At 49.9% G+C, this 24574-nt stretch overlaps 1 protein-coding gene across 1 annotated transcript in view; it reads left to right on the forward strand.

Annotated features, from left to right (window-relative positions):
• LOC122945320 (inter-alpha-trypsin inhibitor heavy chain H3-like) overlaps positions 1 to 21672 on the forward strand; it is a 41757-nt gene extending 20085 nt beyond the window's left edge. Inside the window, exons 14-20 of the mRNA XM_044304376.1 lie at positions 4591 to 4626; positions 7776 to 7835; positions 12904 to 13017; positions 13571 to 13739; positions 20402 to 20547; positions 20643 to 20721; positions 21450 to 21672. Of these exons, the coding sequence (XP_044160311.1) occupies positions 4591 to 4626; positions 7776 to 7835; positions 12904 to 13017; positions 13571 to 13739; positions 20402 to 20547; positions 20643 to 20721; positions 21450 to 21585 (740 nt within the window). The 3' untranslated portion in view covers positions 21586 to 21672. The remainder of the gene's footprint in view (positions 1 to 4590; positions 4627 to 7775; positions 7836 to 12903; positions 13018 to 13570; positions 13740 to 20401; positions 20548 to 20642; positions 20722 to 21449) is intronic.
• The last annotated feature ends 2902 nt before the right edge of the window (positions 21673 to 24574 follow it).

The raw sequence follows: 24574 nt of genomic DNA on the forward strand, positions 1-24574 counted from the left end.
ACACGCCCCCTCAGCAGCACACTGACACGCCCCCTCAGCAGCACACTGACACGCCCCCTCAGCAGCACACTGACACGCCCCCTCAGCAGCACACTGACACGCCCCCTCAGCAGCACACTGACACGCCCCCTCAGCAGCACACTGACACGCCCCCTCAGCAGCACACTGACACGCCCCCTCAGCAGCACACTGACACGCCTCCTCAGCAGCACACTGACACGCCTCCTCAGCAGCACACTGACACGCCCCCTCAGCAGCACACTGACACGCCCCCTCAGCAGCACACTGACACGCCCCCTCAGCAGCACACTGACACGCCCCCTCAGCAGCACACTGACACGCCCCCTCAGCAGCACACTGACGCGCCCTTTGTTTCACAAGACATTTAGCTACAAAATTGATAGCAACACACTGAGCATGCTCGACCTGACAAAGGCTCAGAACTACAGGTCAATGCCATTTTAATTTAGGAGGAAACACAGTGTGTAGCAGAGTAAGAAAACCACTTTTATATCTACTGAACGGTAAATATGTGAAATGTACAATAAATTAGGTAATTATTGATGATGAAGTCTAAAACATAAGTTACATTTATGGTAATCGGAGTTCCCCTTAAAGACCATATTGGACAGTGCAAAAACGAATAAACTCATTAATCAAGTTGACTATGATTTCCTTCTGCCTTCTCATCCACATTTTACTGCCTCCAAAGGTACATAAGGGTCATAATCCCTTAAAGGGGAGACCCATAGTCTCTGGAGCAGACAGTTTGAGCCAAAATGTGGGGAAATATGAAGACAAAATGTTGGCACCTTTCGTAGCGGCCCTTCCCTCCGATGTTCGTGATACTGGTGATCTTTTAAAGCAGCTGGAAGGCATCCATCTGGATGCTGACTCGATCTTAGGGAGTATAGATGTGGAGGCACTATACTCGTCTATCCCTCACGAACTAGGCTTGCGGGCAGTTGAATACTTTTTGTCCACTCGTGGTCGTCAGTACTCGCAACATAATCACTTGAATTCTCTCTTGCCAGGAATTCTTCCTCTTTAATAACATATTTTACCACCAGCTCAGGGGCACCGCGATGGGGTCTTCCTGTGCCCCATTATATGCTAATTTGTTCCTGGGCTGGTGGGAAAAAATACTTGCATCTTTGGGGATGAAGCATGGGCGGACACTCATTGCATTAACATGTGGGCACGTTTCATAGATGACATTTTTGTTATATGGAGCTTTTACAACCTGAGCAAGTAATCTCAATGAGATAGGGCTCAGATTTACATCTCAGTGCATCACAGCAGATTACCAGTCCTTGACATACAGTACAGACCAAAAGTTTGGACGCACCTTCTTCTCATTCAAAGAGTTTTCTTTATTTTCATGACTATGACAATTGTAGATTCACACTGAAGGCATCAAAACTATGAATTATCACATGTGGAATTATATACATAACAAAAAAGTGTGAAACAACTGAAAATATGTCATATTTTAGGTTCTTCAAAGTAGCCACCTTTTGCTTTGATTACTGCTTTGCACACTCTTGGCATTCTCTTGATGAGCTTCAAGAGGTAGTCACCTGAAATGGTCTTCCAACAGTCTTGAAGGAGTTCCCAGAGATGCTTAGCACTTGTTGGCCTAAGACTTCTTGAAGCAAGCAGACGATAAAAAAAATCGCTTTTTGGATTGAGGGTGTCCTATGGGTGTTCTTAAACCCGCATTCCTGTCTGCGCTTCAGAGAGAACGCTCATCCCTGTTGACACCAAAAAACAATAATAATAATAAAATAACCAATGATGCGAGTAGTGGTAAGAGAGAGATCGGCCTCATTAGTACCTACGGTGAAGCGGCGTCCAATGTTAGATCTCTAAACATCGGAATATCTTACTGCTGGGTCCAGACGTTTGTAAAGTAATTGGGGACCGCCCTAGTGTCACTTACAGAAGAGGAGACGGGTTGGTACAGAGTCACTACACTGCTCCTGGAGCCCCAAGGACTTGGCTCCACAAACCCATCTCCGGCTGTTTTAGGTGCGCCACCTGTAAATACATCCGGGGTGGTAAAACTTTTAGGGGTAACATTGGGAATAAAGAATATGAGATCAGAGATGTGATCAATTGTAGATCCAAAGGAGTAATCTAGAAAGTGATCTGCGGAAACGAATATATCGGTAAAACCACAAGGGAGTTTAGACGCGGGGTCGGAGAGCACATTGGGGACGTGACGAATCAGAGAGACACACTTATTGCCCGCCATGGAAGCAATTTCCATGAAGGAAGAGTTGCCTGCCTCAGCTTCATGGGCATTGAGCTAGTTAAGCAAACGGGTAGAAGGGGTAATTGGGACCAAAAAGTCCTGCAGTATGAGGCCAATGGATCTTTTATTTGAAGATGGTTCATCCTAATGGCCTCAATGAGCAACAAAATTACAGTTGCTTTATTTAAGACTGTCACTGCCTGCCCGGTGAGAGATCTGAGAAGATCGGATAGACTTACAGCACGTGAGTCTATCTGACAGGGCTGTGTTTCCTTTCTGTTTGTTGTTGTGGGCAGGATCCCACCTCTCCACAGGTTCTGCTCGTAGCTGTTTTAGAGGCTCTGTTTAAGTCCGCCTCTTACTGCTGACAGTTGATATTTTCCTTCTGGAGTTCTATACCGGTTGTTTTTGGATCCTCTACTTCCTGCTCGTCTCAAGCTAAGTCTTCCTTTTCTCCCCTTTGTGCGTGTGTGGCTTCTAGGTCTCAGGGAGACACTGGGCCCTTCATGGTGGAAGGTACTGGCTGTCTCATTCCCCGCTCCCTATGTTAGGGTTTGCTTCAGTGTCAGCAGGGCTTAGGTTCCAGCGTATGAGTTCGTCCACCATCAGGACTTGCTCATACTGTCAGCAGTCAGGGAGACGCTCAGGGATTGTTAGGAGGTTACCCTTCCCTCCTCCCTAGCTTTGGGGCCCAGTCTGTTTACCTGTTGCTGTTTGTTTACTTTGTGTTCCTCTTATCCCCACTTACCGTGACAAAGACACTGAAGGACAATGAGGTCCCCACGAGGAGTTGTTTGGTTTAGGGATTTGATTGTTTGTTTGATTGATTCATCATCCATTTATATATATTTTTTTTATCTTTTTTGATATTATATATTTTTCCTTAACCATCAAATCTTTATTTGCTCCTCCCATTTGTTACCCCCCCTTCCCCCCTCCCCTCCCCATTCCCATCTTCGTCCCTCCCCTCCCCATTCCCATCTTCGTCCCTCCCCTCCCCATTCCCATCTTCGTCCCTCCCCATTCATCTAATACTGATACAATTGGTGTATATGTTTCTTTCATATTTTTTACTTTCTTTGAGTATTTTATACCTACAGTATTTATCATTCTTTGGTTCTTTATGTGTCGGGTATTGAGAATTGCCTAAATCCGGTTTGGTGTAAAGACCCAATAATCTGTAGAATAAGCTGCTCATCATCAGAATCAGCATTGAATGTGAAGCGGCGCCTTGCTTATTAGTTCACCTGGTTGCCTAGCAACAGTGGACGCTGCAGGCGTCGCCTCGCAATCTGTCCGGCCTCCCTGGCGATCATGTGACTCCCCTCCTCCACGTGTCCGAGGAGGCGCGCGTTCCATGTGCGTTCTATTGGCACGAAAACAGGCGGCGGGCAGTAGTGAGATGAGTTTACTGGCAGCATTTAAAAGAGAGGTCTGGCGCCAAGTACCGCGCCACCTCCTTAAACAAGGGTGACATAGGGGACGCTTCCCCAGCGGCCATAAGACGGACCATTGTCCCTTTAGTGCCTCTTATTGAAAAGTAGACCGGGGTCTATAGGAACCAGTGACCTCGCTCTGGGATCATTTGAGCTGATAGAGGCTCGCCATATATTTTCGAGTGGTCAGACCCTAGACCCCCATTGCGGTAAAAAAACAGGGGGCTGTATAGACCTGATCAGAGAGATTTTATTTTATCTTTGTCCTTATTGCGCCATATTACTCTTACATCCCCTGAGGAGTCTTTAAATGAGATGAAACATGCCAGGTTGGGACAGTAGTGAGGGACAGCTCTAGGGACACCGCAGGTTCCTGACCGGGTCGCCCCTATCGGGCGGGCGCTCCGTATTTGGCAGGCAGGGACTTATAGTCCCATCCCTTTCATTTGCAGAGTTGTCGACTAAGGGCAAGTGAGTCCATGTCCCGCTACTTCTTGTAGAATAAAGGAGATTCCTGCTCCGCTTCCTCGAGGACACAACCGGAACAAGGACATAAAATACAATTGACCGAGCTGAGATCTATCATCTTCCAAACGTCTGGTAGGAAAAAACCTTTCTGGAGCCATTAGGCGTCTGTATCTGTATTTATCTCTCGGCGATAGAGATACTATTATTATTTATTGTTTCATTTTCTCACCAATCGCTATTATTATTATTATACCTCTATTTATTTTAAGAAATAAGCAGTAAAAGTTATGCTTTAATATAGCCATGGTATTTAGGAACAGCAGAGGAAAGGCACAACACAGAGTCAGAAGAGCAGATTCTACACGTGTTGGTTTTCATTTATTTCTATTAAATATTTATTCACTTTCAATTTTTTAAATTCCATTTCAGACTTGCAGGACGTTACTTCGCCTTCACTTTACGCATGTAAGCTCCTTTCACTTGAAATGTTGTGCTATATTTGGGGTTATTGTCTCTTTAAGTGTCTGGCCTGTGGGTTGTGTGTCCTGCAAAACGTGTCCACAGTGTTCTCACTGCTGTACAGTCCTCAGGCACCGAGGAGTCACCTAGTGAGTACATTGGTGGAGACCGCTCAGTACCAGTGCATTGTGTGAGACCGCTCAGCACCAGTGCATTGTGGGAGACCGCTTAGCACCAGTGCATTGTGGGAGACCGCTCAGTACCAGTGCATTGTGGGAGACCGCTCAGTACCACTGCATTGTGGGAGACCCCTCAGTACCTGTGCATTGTGGGAGACCGCTCAGTACCAGTGCCTTGTGTGAGACCGCTCAGCACCAGTGCATTGTGGCAGACCGCTCAGTACCGGTGCATTGTGGGAGACCGCTCAGTAGCGGTGCATTGTGGGAGACCGCTCAGTAGCGGTGCATTGTGGGAGACCCCTCAGTACCACTGCATTGTGGTAGACCGCTCAGGTCCAGTGCATTGTGGGAGACCGCTCAGTACCAGTGCATTGTGGGAGACCGCTCAGTACCAGTGCATTGTGGGAGACCGCTCAGTACCAGTGCATTCTGGGAGACCGCTCAGTACCAGTGCATTGTGGGAGACCGCTCAGTACCAGTGCATTGTGGGAGACCGCTCAGTACCAGTGCCTTGTGGGAGACCGCTCAGTACCAGTGCATTGTGTGAGACCGCTCAGTACCAGTGCCTTGTGTGAGACCGCTCAGTACCAGTGCATTGTGGGAGACCGCTCAGTACCACTGCATTGTGGGAGACCCCTCAGTACCACTGCATTGTGGTAGACCGCTCAGGTCCAGTGCATTGTGGGAGACCGCTCAGTACCGGTGCATTGTGGGAGACCACTCAGTAGCGGTGCATTGTGGGAGACCGCTCAGTACCGGTGCATTGTGGGAGACCGCTCAGTACCGGTGCCTTGTGGGAGACCGCTCAGTACCGGTGCCTTGTGGGAGACCGCTCAGTACCAGTGCCTTGTGGGAGACCGCTCAGTACCAGTGCCTTGTGGGAGACCGCTCAGTACCAGTGCCTTGTGGGAGACCGCTCAGTACCAGTGCCTTGTGGGAGACCGCTCAGTACCAGTGCCTTGTGGGAGACCGCTCAGTACCAGTGCATTGTGGGAGACCGCTCAGTACCAGTGCATTGTGGGAGACCGCTCAGTACCAGTGCATTGTGGGAGACCGCTCAGTACCAGTGCATTGTGGGAGACCGCTCAGTACCAGTGCATTGTGGGAGACCGCTCAGTACCAGTGCATTGTGGGAGACCGCTCAGTACCAGTGCATTGTAGGAGACCGCTCAGTACCAGTGCATTGTGGGAGACCGCTCAGTACCAGTGCATTGTGGGAGACCGCTCAGTACCAGTGCATTGTGGGAGACCGCTCAGTACCAGTGCATTGTGGGAGACCGCTCAGTACCAGTGCATTGTGGGAGAACCGCTCAGTACCAGTGCATTGTGGGAGACCGCTCAGTACCAGTGCATTGTGGGAGACCGCTCAGTACCAGTGCATTGTGGGAGACCGCTCAGTACCAGTGCATTGTGGGAGACCGCTCAGTACCAGTGCATTGTGGGAAGACCGCTCAGTACCAGTGCATTGTGGGAGACCGCTCAGTACCAGTTCATTGTGGGAGACCGCTCAGTACCAGTTCATTGTGGAAAACCGCTCAGTAGCAGTGCATTGTGGGAGACCGCTCAGTAGCAGTGCATTGTGGGAGACCGCTCAGTAGCAGTGCATTGTGGGAGACCGCTCAGTACCAGTGCATTGTGGGAGACCGCTCAGTACCAGTGCATTGTGGGAGACCGCTCAGTAGCAGTGCATTGTGGGAGACCGCTCAGTAGCAGTGCATTGTGGGAGACCGCTCAGTAGCAGTGCATTGTGGGAGACCGCTCAGTAGCAGTGCATTGTGGGAGACCGCTCAGTAGCAGTGCATTGTGGGAGACCGCTCAGTAGCAGTGCATTGTGGGAGACCGCTCAGTAGCAGTGCATTGTGGGAGACCGCTCAGTACCAGTGCATTGTGGGAGACCGCTCAGTACCAGTGCATTGTGGGAGACCGCTCAGTACCAGTGCATTGTGGGAGACCGCTCAGTACCAGTGCATTGTGGGAGACCGCTCAGTACCAGTGCATTGTGGGAGACCGCTCAGTAGCAGTGCATTGTGGGAGACCGCTCAGTAGCAGTGCATTGTGGGAGACTGCTCAGTAGCAGTGCATTGTGGGAGACTGCTCAGTAGCAGTGCATTGTGGGAGACTGCTCAGTAGCAGTGCATTGTGGGAGACCGCTCAGTACCAGTGCATTGTGGGAGGCCGCTCAGTACCAGTGCATTGTGGGAGACCGCTCAGTACCAGTGTATTGTACAGACTGATCAAACCCAGTGTATTGTGGGAAATGTATCCCTCCTCTCCCGGTGCAGCCTGCAATTGGTTCATCAGCAGGGTGGGTCTGGTTAGTAAAGTTGTGACAGATTTCATGTCCAGAAATACCCTGCAGGAGCTTCCTGATGATGGCAATCAGCTGAAGAGGTAACTACATCGGAAGACTCTGTGCTTTACTCAGCTTGCAGATTACCTGTAATGACTAGTGTCAGGTAGCTGCTAATAAGCCTAATTAAAGGGAGTCTGTCAGCAGTTTAAACCACGCTAAGCTGCTGGGGAGAGGCTGAACAAACATATCAATTGTCAAGCTTTTATCATCAGGAGTAGTGTGAATATGAAGTTTTATTCTGCCAAGTTCTGCTTCCACAAGTGTCCAGGAGGCGGAGCTCCACTTTGTAGCGGTCTCTACATTTAGCTACTTCACAGCCCCTCCCCCCTGAGTGACAGCTATAGCATCCAACCAGGAGCCCTCTACAGCTGAGGGCCCATACCGCCCCTCCATACGCCTCCAGTATCGTGTGTCCTGCTCCACTGGGAGCTGCACTGTGCAGGTCTCCCTGTTATATGGCGCTGCACATGTGACGTCCACAGCACGGTGGTATTACATGTCTATCCCACAGACAGGTAGAAGTAAAGGCACTTAAAAGGGTCCTCTGACATTCCCTAATTGTTATAAGGGTTCTCCTGCTGGGACCCCCACAGATCAACTGTAATCTTTCCTTCTCCTCGCAGTGTCGCCGTTTGCCCGCACAGTGGCCAGGAGGAGACAGTGGAGAAAACCATCACATGTAGGTGAGAGTGGCAATACCTTGATGCTCCATTCTTCTCAGCTAGACTTGTTTCTACAGAGGTTGTCACTCAGCTTTTCATAAACAAATACAACAAAAAATATCCGGAATCCGCATTGTTGTCACGTTAATGTCCGTCAGATTCAACTTTCTGTGCCGATTAATTTCTTATTATATCAGAAAAACTGTTTTTTTTTCTGCACACAGATACAGAGCTCCAAATCCCCTACATAGTTATATGGTAATATTCTAACTGCATACAGCCACCACTAGAGGGAGCTCACTACATACAGATTATACAGCCACCACTAGAGGGAGCTCACTACATACAGATTATACAGCCACCACTAGAGGGAGCTCACTACATACAGATTATACAGCCACCACTAGAGGGAGCTCACTACATACAGATTATACAGCCACCACTAGAGGGAGCTCACTACATACAGATTATACAGCCACCACTAGAGGGAGCTCACTAATACAGATTATACAGCCACCACTAGAGGGAGCTCACTACATACAGATTACAGTCACCACTAGAGGGAGCTCACTACATACAGATTATACAGCCACCACTAGAGGGAGCTCACTACATACAGATTATACAGCCACCACTAGAGGGAGCTCACTACATACAGATTATACAGTCACCACTAGAGGGAGCTCACTACATACAGATTATACAGTCACCACTAGAGGGAGCTCACTACATACAGATTATACAGTCACCACTAGAGGGAGCTAACTACATACAGATTATACAGTCACCACTAGAGGGAGCTCACTACATACAGATTATACAGCCACCACTAGAGGGAGCTCACTACATACAGATTATACAGCCACCACTAGAGGGAGCTCACTACATACAGATTATACAGCCACCACTAGAGGGAGCTCACTACATACAGATTATACAACCACCACTAGAGGGAGCTCACTACATACAGATTATACAGCCACCACTAGAGGGAGCTCACTACATACAGATTATACAGCCACCACTAGAGGGAGCTCACTACATACACTACGTGCAGAATTATTAGGCAAATGAGTATTTTGACCACATCATCCTCTTTATGCATGTTGTCTTACTCCAAGCTGTATAGGCTCGACAGCCTACTACCAATTAAGCATATTAGGTGATGTGCATCTCTGTAATGAGAAGGGGTGTGGTCTAATGACATCAACACCCTATATCAGGTGTGCATAATTATTAGGCAACTTCCTTTCCTTTGGCAAAATGGGTCAAAAGAAGGACTTGACAGGCTCAGAAAAGTCAGAAATAGTGAGATATCTTGCAGAGGGATGCAGCACTCTTAAAATTGCAAAGCTTCTGAAGCGTGATCATCGAACAATCAAGCGTTTCATTCAAAATAGTCAACAGGGTCGCAAGAAGCGTGTGGAAAAACCAATGCGCAAAATAACTGCCCATGAACTGAGAAAAGTCAAGCGTGCAGCTGCCAAGATGCCACTTGCCACCAGTTTGGCCATATTTCAGAGCTGCAACATCACTGGAGTGCCCAAAAGCACAAGGTGTGCAATACTCAGAGACATGGCCAAGGTAAGAAAGGCTGAAAGACGACCACCACTGAACAAGACACACAAGCTGAAACGTCAAGACTGGGCCAAGAAATATCTCAAGACTGATTTTTCTAAGGTTTTATGGACTGATGAAATGAGAGTGAGTCTTGATGGGCCAGATGGCTGGATTGGTAAAGGGCAGAGAGCTCCAGTCCGACTCAGACGCCAGCAAGGTGGAGGTGGAGTACTGGTTTGGGCTGGTATCATCAAAGATGAGCTTGTGGGGCCTTTTTGGGTTGAGGATGGAGTCAAGCTCAACTCCCAGTCCTACTGCCAGTTTCTGGAAGACACCTTCTTCAAGCAGTGGTACAGGAAGAAGTCTGCAAGGTAAGAAAAACATGATTTTCATGCAGGACAATGCTCCATCACACGCGTCCAAGTACTCCACAACGTGGCTGGCAAGAAAGGGTATAAAAGAAGAAAATCTAATGACATGGCCTCCTTGTTCACCTGATCTGAACCCCATTGAGAACCTGTGGTCCATCATCAAATGTGAGATTTACAAGGAGGGAAAACAGTACACCTCTCTGAACAGTGTCTGGGAGGCTGTGGTTGCTGCTGCACGCAATGTTGATGGTGAACAGATCAAAACACTGACAGAATCCATGGATGGCGGCTTCTGAGTGTCCTTGCAAAGAAAGGTGGCTATATTGGTCACTGATTTGTTTTTGTTTTATTTTTGAATGTCAGAAATGTATATTTGTGAATGTTGAGATGTTATATTGGTTTCACTGGTAAAAATAAATAATTGAAATGGGTATATATTTGTTTTTTGTTAAGTTGCCTAATAATTATGTACAGTAATAGTCACCTGCACACACAGATATCCCCCTAAAATAGCTAAAACTAAAAACAAACTAGAAACTACTTCCAAAAATATTCAGCTTTGATATTAATGAGTTTTTTGGGTTCATTGAGAACATGGTTGTTGTTCAATAATAAAATTAATCCTCAAAAATACAACTTGCCTAATAATTCTGCACTCCCTGTACAGATTATACAGCCACCACTAGAGGGAGCTCACTACATACAGATTATACAGCCACCACTAGAGGGAGCTCACTACATACAGATTATACAGCCACCACTAGAGGGAGCTCACTACATACAGATTATACAACCAGCACTAGAGGGAGCTCACTACATACAAATTATACAGCCACCACTAGGGGGAGCTAACTACATACAGATTATACAGCCAGCACTAGAGGGAGCTCACTACATACAGATTATACAACCAGCACCAGATGGAGCTCACTACATACAGATTATACAGCCACCACTAGAGGGAGCTCAGTACATACAGATTATACAGCTACCACTAGAGGAAGCTCACTACATACAGATTATACAGTCACCTCTAGAGGGAGCTCACTACATTCAGATTATACAGCCTTCACTAGAGGGAGCTCACTACATACAGATTATACAGCCACCACTAGGGGGAGCTCACTACATACAGATTATACAGCCACCACTAGGGGGAGCTCACTACATACAGATTATACAGCCACCACTAGAGGGAGCTCACTACATACAGATTATACAGCCACCACTAGGGGGAGCTCACTACATTCAGATTATACAGCCTTCACTAGAGGGAGCTCACTACATACAGATTATACAGCCACCACTAGGGGGAGCTCACTACATACAGATTATACAGCCACCACTAGGGGGAGCTCACTACATACAGATTATACAGCCACCACTAGAGGGAGCTCACTACATACAGATTATACAGCCTTCACTAGCGGGAGCTCACTACATACAGATTATACAGCCTTCACTACAGGGAGCTCACTACATACAGATTATACAGCCTTCACTAGAGGGAGCTCACTACATACAGATTACACAGCCACCACTAGGGGGAGCTCACTACATACAGATTATACAGCCACCACTACGGGGAGCTCACTACATACAGATTATACAGCCACCACTACGGGGAGCTCACTACATACAGATTATACAGCCACCACTAGAGGGAGCTCACTACATACAGATTATACAGCCACCACTAGAGGGAGCTCACTACATACAGATTATACAGCCACCACTAGAGGGAGCTCACTACATACAGATTATACAGCCACCACTAGAGGGAGCTCACTACATACAGATTATACAGCCACCACTAGAGGGAGCTCACTACATACAAATTATACAGCCACCACTAGAGGGAGCTCACTACATACAGATTATACAGCCACCACTAGAGGGAGCTCACTACATACAGATTATACAGCCAGCACTAGAGGGAGCTCACTACATACAGATTATACAACCAGCACTAGAGGGAGCTCACTACATACAGATTATACAGCCAGCACTAGAGGGAGCTCACTACGTACAGATTATACAACCAGCACTAGAGGGAGCTCACTACATACAGATTATACAGCCACCACTAGATGCAGCTCACTACGTACAGATTATACAACCACCACTAGAGGGAGCTCACTACATACAGATTATACAGCCACCACTAGAGGGAGCTCACTACATACAGATTATACAGCCACCACTAGAGGGAGCTCACTACATACAGATTATACAGCCACCACTAGAGGGAGCTCACTGCATACAGATTATACAGCCACCACTAGAGGGAGCTCACTGCATACAGATTATACAGCCACCACTAGAGGGAGCTCACTACATACAAATTATACAGCCATCACTAGAGGGAGCTCACTACATACAAATTATACAGCCACCACTAGAGGGAGCTCACTACATACAGATTATACAGCAACCACTACAGGGCGCTCACTACATACAGATTATACAGCCAGCACTAGAGGGAGCTCACTACGTACAGATTATACAGCCACCACTAGAGAGAGCTCACTACGTACAGATTATACAGCCACCACTAGAGGGAGCTCACTACATACAGATTATACAGCCACCACTAGAGGGAGCTCACTACATACAGATTATACAGCCACCACTAGAGGGAGCTCACTACATACAGATTATACAGCCACCACTAGAGGGAGCTCACTACATACAGATTATACAGCCACCACTAGAGGGAGCTCACTACATACAGATTATACAACCACCACTAGAGGGAGCTCACTACATACAGATTATACAGCCACCACTAGAGGGAGCTCACTACATACAGATTATACAGCCACTACTAGAGGGAGCTCACTACATACAGATTATACAGCCAGCACTAGAGGGAGCTCACTGCGTACAGATTATACAGCCACCACTAGAGGGAGCTCACTACATACAGATTATACAGCCACCACTAGGGGGATCTCACTACATACAGATTATACAGTCACCACTAGGGGGAGCTCACTACATACAGATTATACAGCCACCACTAGAGGGAGCTCACTACATACAGATTATACAGCCACCACTAGGGGGAGCTCACTACATACAGATTTTACAGTCACCACTAGATGGAGCTCACTGTTCTTGTTTTATTCATCAGTTTTGCTCCTTGTTTTTTGCAGATTGCTCCTCGTCTCACCTGCTTATTAGCGTCGCCACAATCCCAGAGAAGATTTGTCTTGGAATTTCTGAGCCTGAGGATGCGATTATTAATTTATTTCACAATGCAGACAGAGGTAAGACAAGTGGCAATTCATATACAGATTGAAGAGTGAATCTCTGGGGCCCCTGCGAACGTTATTTTGTGGAGTTGCAATGCAGGAGGGGATGAAAATCCCACAATTATTTTGATTCAGACCTAAGTTCAGTGACATTAAATGTTTTTTTTAGGGAGGTTCGGGGGTTAATCATATATTCTTGTTATATTCTAGGTGGAAGGTGATGCAGGGGTTAACACAGTAGTACATTGCCGATTATTCTGACATTAAAGGGGCTCTTCAGTCCTTTAGTCTAATCGGTCTTTGGTACTGACCTGTGGAAGGAAGGTGTCTTACATAGTACCTACCCGTCCCTCGCTCCGCTTCATTTCCTGTTCGCCAGCATTCGCTACTTTCCAGTTGAAGAGGAAATTAAGTGGCCACATGTAGTTGGGACCCGGGCGGAGGCAGCGAGGGAGGGGTAAGTACTATGTAAAACATCTCCCTTCCACAGGCTAGTATCAAAGACCGATTCGATTACATGATCGGAGAACCCCTTTTAAAGGGATATCGTCTATTATTTCCCCTCTAGGCATCACACTTAATGGGAAACTTGCCAGAGATAAAAGTGGTTTTGATAAAGTTGGGCTTGTGCACAAGAAGAAGATGGCGTCCATGGAGGTAACGGCCGAAAACATCACAGTGACCCGAGGGCAAGATACACAGGTTTACTCATGGACATTTGCAGGACAAGGACTACGGTAAAATCACAAAATACGTAATCAACGGAGACGCCGCGTCTGTGTAATATTATATCTTCTTAGGGTCCATTCACACGTCCGTTGTTTCTTTCCTGATATGTTCCGTTTTTTGCGGAACAGATCTGGACCAGATCTGGACCCATTCATTTTCAATAGGTCCTGAAAAAAATCGGACAGCACAATGTCTGATTTTTTTTCAGGACCCATTGAAAATGAATGGGTCCAGATCTGTTCCGCAAAAAACGGAATAGATCAGGAAAGAAACAACGGACGTGTGAATGGACCCTTATAGTGGAACATAGTAAATAGTGATAGATAATAGATGGATGATAGATGGATATGAGCTAGGACCCGCTGACATATCACAGTCTGATTCCACATGCTAAAGCCATGAACGATTCCGTCATGCACCAGACAGCCTCAGCAGCACGGAGCACGTGTTGTTTCGAGGTCAGGCGGTGGCAGCTCATCCAAGATGCCTGTCGCCTACTTAAGCCCTTCGAAGAAACCACTGGATTTGTCAGTACGGACAACTGCAGCATGACTGATCTCATCCCCTCATTTATCTTAGAACAATTGCTAATGCAGCAGGAGATGACGGCGAAAGAAAAAAGAGCCAACGCATCTTGCTGTCCGCCCTGTAGATGTAGAAATTCCCATGGAGGATAAGGATGAGGAGCTGCTACTGGAGGAGGAAGTGGAGGAGGATGAATAGCTATGACCCAGGCACAGATAGGGGACAATGCTGACACTCATTATGACAGACATGCTGTTGATGATGACGACGACTATGGCTATGGCCAATTATCACAAAGAACTGGGTTCTCGGGCACGCTGCCTGGCATGGCAGGCTGTATGCTCGCTTGATTACATACTGACAGGAGTATATATACCATCAAGCAGTCTGACGATTACTGGATAGCCATGCTTTTAGACCCTCGCTATCAAAGCAAAATGTCGGAATGCTGAAATGGAGGCTAAATTGTTGTATAACCAGGATATGCTCTGTACCCCCAGTGCCGCCCACGTATCTGACCCTCTCCACCTCCACAACTCTGACAGTGCAAGCGCTGCAAGAAGCAGAAGCTAATACTGTTTGTGGAACTTTGATGGAACCGCTTTTTTTAACTGATGCATGTCAGCAAATGCAGACATAGTGCCTGTACAAGCAGGTTCACATAGCGCCTGTACAAGCAGGTTCACATACTGCCTGTACAAGCAGGTTCACATACCGCCTGTACAAGCAGGTTCACATACCGCCTGTACAAGCAGGTTCACATACCGCCTGTACAAGCAGGTTCACATACCGCCTGTACAAGCAGGTTCACATACCGCCTGTACAAGCAGGTTCACATACCGCCTGTACAAGCAGGTTCACATACCGCCTGTACAAGCAGGTTCACATACCGCGTTATCTGACTCCATAACCTTCTGGGAAGACAGGCTGGAACAGGGGCCGTAACTCTCTCTTCTCTTTTGTCCAGCCTCCAAAGTCATCTCAGAGAGGGTTTTCAGAGCAGCAGGGGGCGTCATCACACCGAAGCGAACACAATTGTTCTCTGCCAATGGAGAAAGCATCACTTCTGTCAAAATGAATGAGGCATGGATCTGGGAGGATTTTTACACAACTCCAGCTGAGGCCAATATTTAGAGCTGCCCTTGCTGACAGGGACTATTTATTGCTGGCCCAATGATGCCGCTGCCTGCCTGCCCTTCATGATTCATACTGTATTGCTACTGGTGCTGTAGTTACTACTCCCCCTACTGCTACCCCCTACACAGTCTCACATCTTCTTTCCGTCAGGTTACATACTGTACTGCTGCTGCTATTACTGCCACTACTGCTACCCCTACACAACCGCACATCTCTTGTCCATCATGGTTCCATATTGTACTGCTGCCGCCACAGTTACTGCCAGTACTGCTACCCCTACACAACCGCATATCTCCTGTCCGTCAGATTCCATATTGTACTGTTGCTTCTGCTATTACTGCCAGTAGCACTACCCCTACTCAAGCGCCCAATTAACTTCTTTGCCTGTTCCTGAATTTTTTTTGTTCAGAACCAAGCATTGCCTCTTCCAATAGGACTTTGTGTGTATAAACACCAGCAGGCATCTGCCCCTAATAAGGGAAAATTAGCTACCACAGCAATGTTCCTACAGAGCCCTGCCAGAGGCCAACACAATGAATCTCCCATAGGTTGCAGTGGTATTTCATTGGGACCTAAAGGGGTTGTCCTGGAAAATATAATGATAACTTATCCTCAGGATAAGTGGGCCAAAGTCCCAGCACCCCCTCCGATCAGCAGTTTCAGGGAGCCGCTGCTCTCTCTGGTGAGCGATGTAGGCTCCCGGCAGCTTCAAAGTACAGCGCCATATATTGTATAGTGGCAGTGCAACTAGGCCACGTGACCAATGTACAGTGATGTCACTGACCTAGGAAGAGGCAGGGGTCCCAGGTGCTCTGATACTGCAGATCTGATAGTGATGACCTATCCTGAGGACAGGGCCGGCTCCAGGTTCATGTGGGCCCTTGGGCAATAAAGTCTCAGTTGGCCCCCTTGAGGCATTTTTCATGGCGCTTACAGCAATGAAACTGCTTGTATTATAGATTAAATACCTTACACAGAGCAGCTACAGAGCGGATATATGTGAATCAGTCCTTATGTGCCTACTTTTATTTTCTACCCAGTATTTCAGTCCCTCAGATCTACTCACAGATATGTGCCCCCTGCCAGTAGATATGCCAAGATATGTGCCCCTTCACAGTACATATGCCAAGATATGTGCCCCTTCACAGTACATATGCCAAGATATGTGCCCCCTCACAGTAGATATGCCAAGATATGTGCCCCCTTGTCATCGCAATTCAGATCTGCTTTGCGGCCATCTAGTGGACAAAAATGTGTACTACAGAATGTTCACACCACATACACATAGAGAAACAAAGCCCATCTCTCACACTCTCACAGTAGATATGCCAAGATATGTGCCCCTTTCACAGTAGATATCCCAAAATATGTGCCCCCTCACAGTAGATATGACAAGATATGTGCCCCTTTCACAGTAGATAGGCCAAGATGTGTGCCCTCTTCACAGTAGATATGCCAAGATATGTGCCCTCTTATGGTGGATATGCCAAGATATGTGCCCAGTGCCCCTTCACAGTGGTTATGCCCAGATGTGCCCCCTTTACAAGAAGTGAAAAAAACAAACAATAAATCCTCCTGGCCTCGGTCCCCCGGCTCCTCCCATGATCCGCGCTCCCCATCAGTCGGATACTGTGACACGTGGCGCTGCTGTGCAGGAGGAGCAGAGGCCGAGTCCCAGCCTGGCCCCCCCCCCCCTACACAGATCAGCAGGACCATGTGTGAGGACATCGCGCTGCTGCTGCTGAAGAGCGCTGGCGGCTCAATGGAGCGGGGAGCAAATTGTTCCCTGCTTGAGTGGCGTGCTTACAGTGTTTGGCACCCGGGGCGGGTCCTTTCTCTGGCGCCCCCTACCCCCAATACTTTAAGAAAAATTGTACCCCCTCACAGTAGTATTACCCTTACTGTACAACCTTCACAGTAGTTATGCCCACATTGTGCCTCTTTCACAGTTGTATTGCCCTATCTGTGTCCCTTTCACAGCAATAATGCCCACTGTGCCCCCTTCATTGTAGTAATGCCCTCTGGCTCTGTGCCCCTCCATAGTACAAATGCCCATTGTGTCCCTTTAACATTAGTAATGCCCTCTGTGCCCCCTCCATAGTAATAAAGTCATCTGTGCCCCCTCCATAGTAATAAAAACTTCTGTGCCCCCTCCATAGTAATAAAATCCTCTGTGCCCCCCTTCATTGTAATAAAGTCGTTTGTGCCCCCTCCATAGTAATAAAGACCTCTATGCCCCCCCTCCATAGCAATAAAATCCTCTGTGCCCCCATCCATAGTAATAAATACCTCTGCTCCCCCTCCATAGTAATAAAGTCCTCTGTGCCCCCCCTCCAAAGTAATAAATACCTCTGCTCCTCCATAGTAATACAGTCCTCTGTGCCCCCTCCATAGTAATAAAGTCCTCTGTGCCCCATCCATAGTAATAAAGTCCTCTGTGCCCCCCTCCATAGTAATAAAGTCCTCTGTGCCCCCCTCCATAGTAATAAAGTCCTCTGTGCCCCCTCTGTATTAAAAACAAAAACACACAGTAACTACTCACCTTGTCCCGTTCCTGAAGCTCACATACCTCTCTTCCCTGCAGGCACAGTGTGGGCGGAGCTTATGCAGATTTCTGGGCTTTAGGCTCCGCCCACACATGCCGAATGGTGGAGCTGGGAGAAGTCTTCTGGCTTCACCATTCACAACGCGGCTGGCCTGAAGGAGGGAAGGAGTACGGGAGCTGAGCAGTGAGTGACAGGACCCAGCTCCCTGCGCGCGGCTGGCCTGACAGAGGGAAGAAGCGGGAGCTGAGCGGTGAGTGACAGGACCCAGCTCCCTGTGCGCGGCCGGCCTGAAGGAGCCCGGGAGCTGAGCGGTGAGTGACAGGACCCAGCTCCCTGCGCGCGCCCGGCCTGATGGAGGGAAGGAGCGCGGGAGCTGAGCGGTGAGTGACAGGACCCAGCTCCCTGCGCGCGGCCGGCCTGATGGAGGGAAGGAGCGCGGGAGCTGAGCGGTGAGTGACAGGACCCAGCTCCCTGTGCGCGGCCGGCCTGAAGGAGCCCGGGAGCTGAGCGGTGAGTGACAGGACCCAGCTCCCTGCGCGCGGCTGGCCTGACAGAGGGAAGAAGCGGGAGCTGAGCGGTGAGTGACAGGACCCAGCTCCCTGTGCGCGGCTGGCCTGAAGGAGCCCGGGAGCTGAGCGGTGAGTGACAGGACCCAGCTCCCTGCGCACGGCTGTCCTGACGGAGGGAAGGAGCGTGGGAGCTGAGCGGTGAGTGACAGGACCCAGCTCCCTGCGCGCGGCCGGCCTGACGGAGGGAAGGAGCGCGGGAGCTGAGTGGTGAGTGACAGGACCCAGCTCCCTGAGCGCGGCTGGCCTGACGGAGGGAAGGAGCGCGGGAGCTGAGCGGTGAGTGACAGGACCCAGCTCCCTGCGCGCGGCCGGCCTGATGGAGGGAAGGAGCGCGGGAGCTGAGCGGTGAGTGACAGGACCCAGCTCCCTGCGCGCGGCCGGCCTGATGGAGGGAAGGAGCGCGGGAGCTGAGCGGTGAGTGACAGGACCCAGCTCCCTGTGCGCGGCCGGCCTGAAGGAGCCCGGGAGCTGAGCGGTGAGTGACAGGACCCAGCTCCCTGCGCGCGGCTGGCCTGACAGAGGGAAGAAGCGGGAGCTGAGCGGTGAGTGACAGGACCCAGCTCCCTGTGCGCGGCTGGCCTGAAGGAGCCCGGGAGCTGAGCGGTGAGTGACAGGACCCAGCTCCCTGCGCACGGCTGTCCTGACGGAGGGAAGGAGCGTGGGAGCTGAGCGGTGAGTGACAGGACCCAGCTCCCTGCGCGCGGCCGGCCTGACGGAGGGAAGGAGCGCGGGAGCTGAGTGGTGAGTGACAGGACCCAGCTCCCTGAGCGCGGCTGGCCTGACGGAGGGAAGGAGCGCGGGAGCTGAGCGGTGAGTGACAGGACCCAGCTCCCTGCGCGCGGCCGGCCTGACGGAGGGAAGGAGCACGGGAGCTGAGCGGTGAGTGACAGGACCCAGCTCCCTGCGCGCGGCCGGCCTGACGGAGGGAAGGAGCGCGGGAGCTGAGTGGTGAGTGACAGGACCCAGCTCCCTGCACGCGGCTGGCCTGACGGAGGGAAGGAGCACGGGAGCTGAGCGGTGAGTGACAGGACCCAGCTCCCTGCGTGCGGCTGGCCTGACGGAGGGAAGGAGCGCGGGAGCTGAGCGGTGAGTGACAGGACCCAGCTCCCTGAGCGCGGCTGGCCTGACGGAGGGAAGGAGCGCGGGAGCTGAGCGGTGAGTGACAGGACCCAGCTCCCTGCGCGCGGCCGGCCTGACGGAGGGAAGGAGCGCGGGAGCTGAGTGGTGAGTGACAGGACCCAGCTCCCTGCGCTCCAGCAATGAGCGCTTCCGTCTGTATTGAAGGAAGCGCTCATTGCCCCTGGCCTCTGGCGGCTGTGCTGTGGGCCCCGGTGCTGACGTCGGCCTTGCCTGAGGATATGATATAAGTCATAAATATCTTTTCCTGGATAAACCCTTTAATGTAAGGACAAAAAAAAAGTAAAAAATGTTTTTAAAAATAAAAAAAAAATCTAATTACCCCCCCTTCCCCTATAGTAAACATAAAAAAGAAAAGAAAGCTCACCTGCACCACATCCACCTGCACCACCTCCAAAAAGTGATCAGAGCCACACTCAGTAATGTTATCCTGCGCACACGCCATCATTTATTTTGAAACTTCTGTAGAACTGTCCGGTCTGTGTCTGCAAAACGGGAGTGAAAAACAAAAATGTTCTGCTACCATTAACCCTGCGTTTACCCATAGCTATGTATGTCCCTGTCACTCTGATGTCATTGGGGAGGGGGGGGGGGGGCGCAAAGCAAAAAAACTCTAAGAAAATAAAGAGAAAGACAAGATGGGACCCCCGAGGGCCGTACACAACTGTTTGGGACATTTGAAGCAATTTTGATTCAAGTAGAAGTCGTTTGTACCCAAATGAAATCTATAATTTGAGGCCTTTATTTCCTCTCCAGGGTTGCAAAGAAGGAAGGAGATAAAGTCGTCGTGTCCTTGGAGTTCGGCTTGAAAGTTTTTATTTCTTTGGCAAAACCTCCGGATCATCTGAAGCTTCTTGTCGAGAGCAAAAGGAGAGATTCCAACTACACCGTCGGCCTCGTCAGTACGTGCTCCCCTCTTCTCCCCTCTGGGGCTGATAATTAGGACGGGTCACCTGAAAAGGATGTAACCAAGAGAGTTTTATTCTCATGTTTTCAGGTCAGGTGACAAGTGACAATGACATCACGATAACATTCAGTGACATCAGCTTCCATGGGAGAACCCTTCCATCTTTCCGGTAAGAAGCAGCAGAGACTTTACTTCCAAATGTAAATCTGGTGGAGAAAATATCATTAGTCCGACAATGTCTCCCGAAAGCCTGTCCGGTAAAGAGAGACAGCCGACTGTGCAGCATGGTGAGACGGTCTGCAGTACAGAGAGACAGCCGACTGTGCAGCATGGTGAGACGGTCTGCAGTACAGAGAGACAGCCTACTGTGCAGCATGGTGAGACAGTCTGCAGTATAGAGAGACAGCCGACTATGCAGCATGGTGAGACGGTCTGCAGTACAGAGAGACAGCCTACTGTGCAGCATGGTGAGACAGTCTGCAGTACAGAGAGACAGCCGACTGTGCAGCATGGTGAGACGGTCTGCAGTACAGAGAGACGGCCTACTGTGCAGTTCCTGAAGACATTTCACCATTTGGCCGTGCCGTTTTTTGCAGTCTGCAAACCGCGGATCCGCAAAAAACGGAAGCCGACCGTGTGCCTTCCGCAATTTGCAGAACGGAACGGGCGACCCATTGTAGCCATGCCTATTCTTGTCTGCAAAACGGACAAGAATAGGACATGTTATATTTTTTTTGCGGGGCCTCGGAACGGAGCAACGGAGTGCTGTCCGAATCTTTTGCGGCTCCATTGAAGTGAATGGGTCCACACCCGAGCTGCAAAAACGGTGGCTCGCATGCGGACCGAAACATCGATCGTGTGCACGAGGCCTTACACTGATTTGTATCTCTATTTCAGCTCCTGCTCTTGTGACTTGACCTCTTTTGGAGTGAAAAATCAAGGATGTTGTGTGTCGGTCACAGCGGAGGCCGACGATCTGAGCGCAGGAGCCGGGAGCATTGTAGAGGATTTATTTGATGTTCCTCCAGCTTAATACGGACAAACCAGAGCATAGAAAGAGAAAGCGTAAAAGCGTAATCAGCCCGAGAGACGGAATAAAGAGCGAAGACTGCAGAACTGTGGTCGTGTCCTGTGGATTATTCGTAAATACTCAAAAGGGCCGGTTGTATCGGACTTATGGGGATCTGTGTGTGACACTTATGGGGGATCTGTGGGTGACGCACTGTTATGGGGGATCTGTGGGTGACACTTATGGGGGATCTGTGGATGACACTTATGGGGGATCTGTGAATGGCACTGTTATGGGGGATCTGTGGGTGACGCACTGTTATGGGGGATCTGTGGGTGACGCACTGTTTATGGGGGGATCTGTGGATGGCACTGTTATGGGGGATCTGTGGATGGCACTGTTATGGGGGGATCTGTGGATGGCACTGTATGGGGGATCTGTGGGTGGACACTTATGGGGGATCTGTGGGTGACACTTATGGAGGATCTGTGGGTGACACTTATGGGGATCTGTGTGTGACACTTATGGGGGATCTGTGGGTGACGCACTGTTATGGGGGATCTGTGGGTGACACTTATGGGGGATCTGTGGATGACACTTATGGGGGATCTGTGACGCACTGTTATGGGGGATCTGTGGGTGACACTTTATGGGGGATCTGTGGATGACACTTATGGGGGATCTGTGATGGCACTGTTATGGGGGATCTGTGGGTGACGCACTGTTATGGGGGATCTGTGGGTGACCACTGTTATGGGGGATCTGTGGATGGCACTGTTATGGGGGATCTGTGGATGGCACTGTTATGGGGGATCTGTGGATGGCACTGTTATGGGGGATCTGTGGGTGACACTTATGGGGGATCTGTGGGTGACACTTATGGAGGATCTGTGGGGGACACTTATGGGGGATCTGTGGGTGACACTTATGGGGATCTGTGGGTGGCTCTTATGGGGGATCTGTGGGTGGCACTTATGGGGGATCTGTGGGTGACACTTATGGGGGATCTGTGGGTGACACTTATGGGGATCTGTGGGTGACACTTATGGGGGATCTGTGGGTGGCTCTTATGGGGGATCTGTGGGTGACACTTATGGGGGATCTGTGAGTGACACTTATGGGGGATCTGTGGGGACACTTATGGGGGATCTGTGGGTACACTTATGGGGGATCTGTGGAATGGACACTGTTATGGGGATCTGTGGGTGACGCACTGTATGGGGGATCTGTGGGTGAGCACTGTTATGGGGGGATCTGTGGGTGACGCACTGTATGGGGGATCTGTGGGTGAGCACTGTTATGGGGGATCTGTGGGTGACACTGTTATGGGGGATCTGTTGGTGGACACTGTTATGGGGGATCTGTGGATGGACACTGTTATGGGGGATCTGTGGGTGACACTTATGGGGGATCTGTGGGTGACACTTATGGGGGATCTGTGGGTGACACTTATGGGGGATCTGTGGGTAGTCTCTTATGGGGGATCTGTGGGTGACACTTATGGGGGATCTGTGGGTGAAACTTATGGGGGATCTGTGGGTGACACTTATGGGGGATCTGTGGGTGACACTTATGGGGATCTGTGGGTGAGCACTTATGGGGGATCTGTGGGTGACACTTATGGGGGATCTGTGGGTGACACTTATGGGGATCTGTGGGTGACACTTATGGGGGATCTGTGGGTGACACTTATGGGGATCTGTGGGTGACACTTATGGGGGATCTGTGGGTGACACTTATGGGGGATCTGTGGGTGACACTTATGGGGGATCTGTGGTGACACTTATGGGGGATCTGTGGGTGACACTTATGGGGGATCTGTGGGTGACACTTATGGGGGATCTGTGGGTGACACTTATGGGGGATCTGTGGGTGACACTTATGGGGGATCTGTGGGTGACACTTATGGGGGATCTGTGGGTGACACTTATGGGGGATCTGTGGGTGACACTTATGGGGGATCTGTGGGTGACACTTATGGGGGATCTGTGGGTGACTTATGGGGGATCTGTGGGTGACACTTATGGGGGATCTGTGGGTGACACTTATGGGGGATCTGTGGGTGACACTTATGGGGGATCTGTGGGTGACACTTATGGGGGATCTGTGGGTGACACTTATGGGGGATCTGTGGGTGACACTTATGGGGGATCTGTGGGTGACACTTATGGGGGATCTGTGGGTGACACTTATGGGGGATCTGTGGGTGACACTTATGGGGGATCTGTGGGTGACACTTATGGGGGATCTGTGGGTGACACTTATGGGGGATCTGTGGGTGACACTTATGGGGGATCTGTGGGTGACACTTATGGGGGATCTGTGGGTGACACTTATGGGGGATCTGTGGGTGACACTTATGGGGGATCTGTGGGTGACACTTATGGGGGATCTGTGGGTGACACTTATGGGGGATCTGTGGGTGACACTTATGGGGGATCTGTGGGTGACACTTATGGGGGATCTGTGGGTGACACTTATGGGGGATCTGTGGGTGACACTTATGGGGGATCTGTGGGTGACACTTATGGGGGATCTGTGGTGACACTTATGGGGGATCTGTGGGTGACACTTATGGGGGATCTGTGGTGACACTTATGGGGGATCTGTGGGTGACACTTATGGGGGATCTGTGGTGACACTTATGGGGGATCTGTGGTGACACTTATGGGGGATCTGTGGGTGACACTTATGGGGGATCTGTGGGTGACACTTATGGGGGATCTGTGGGTGACACTTATGGGGGATCTGTGGGGACACTTATGGGGGATCTGTGGGTGACACTTATGGGGGATCTGTGGGTGACACTTATGGGGGATCTGTGGGTGACACTTATGGGGGATCTGTGGGTGACACTTATGGGGGATCTGTGGGTGACACTTATGGGGGATCTGTGGGTGACACTTATGGGGGATCTGTGGGTGACACTTATGGGGGATCTGTGGGTGACACTTATGGGGGATCTGTGGGTGACACTTATGGGGGATCTGTGGGTGACACTTATGGGGGATCT

Source organism: Bufo gargarizans, chromosome 8, assembly GCF_014858855.1.
Source record: "Bufo gargarizans isolate SCDJY-AF-19 chromosome 8, ASM1485885v1, whole genome shotgun sequence".
Classification (NCBI taxonomy): Eukaryota; Metazoa; Chordata; class Amphibia; order Anura; family Bufonidae; genus Bufo; species Bufo gargarizans.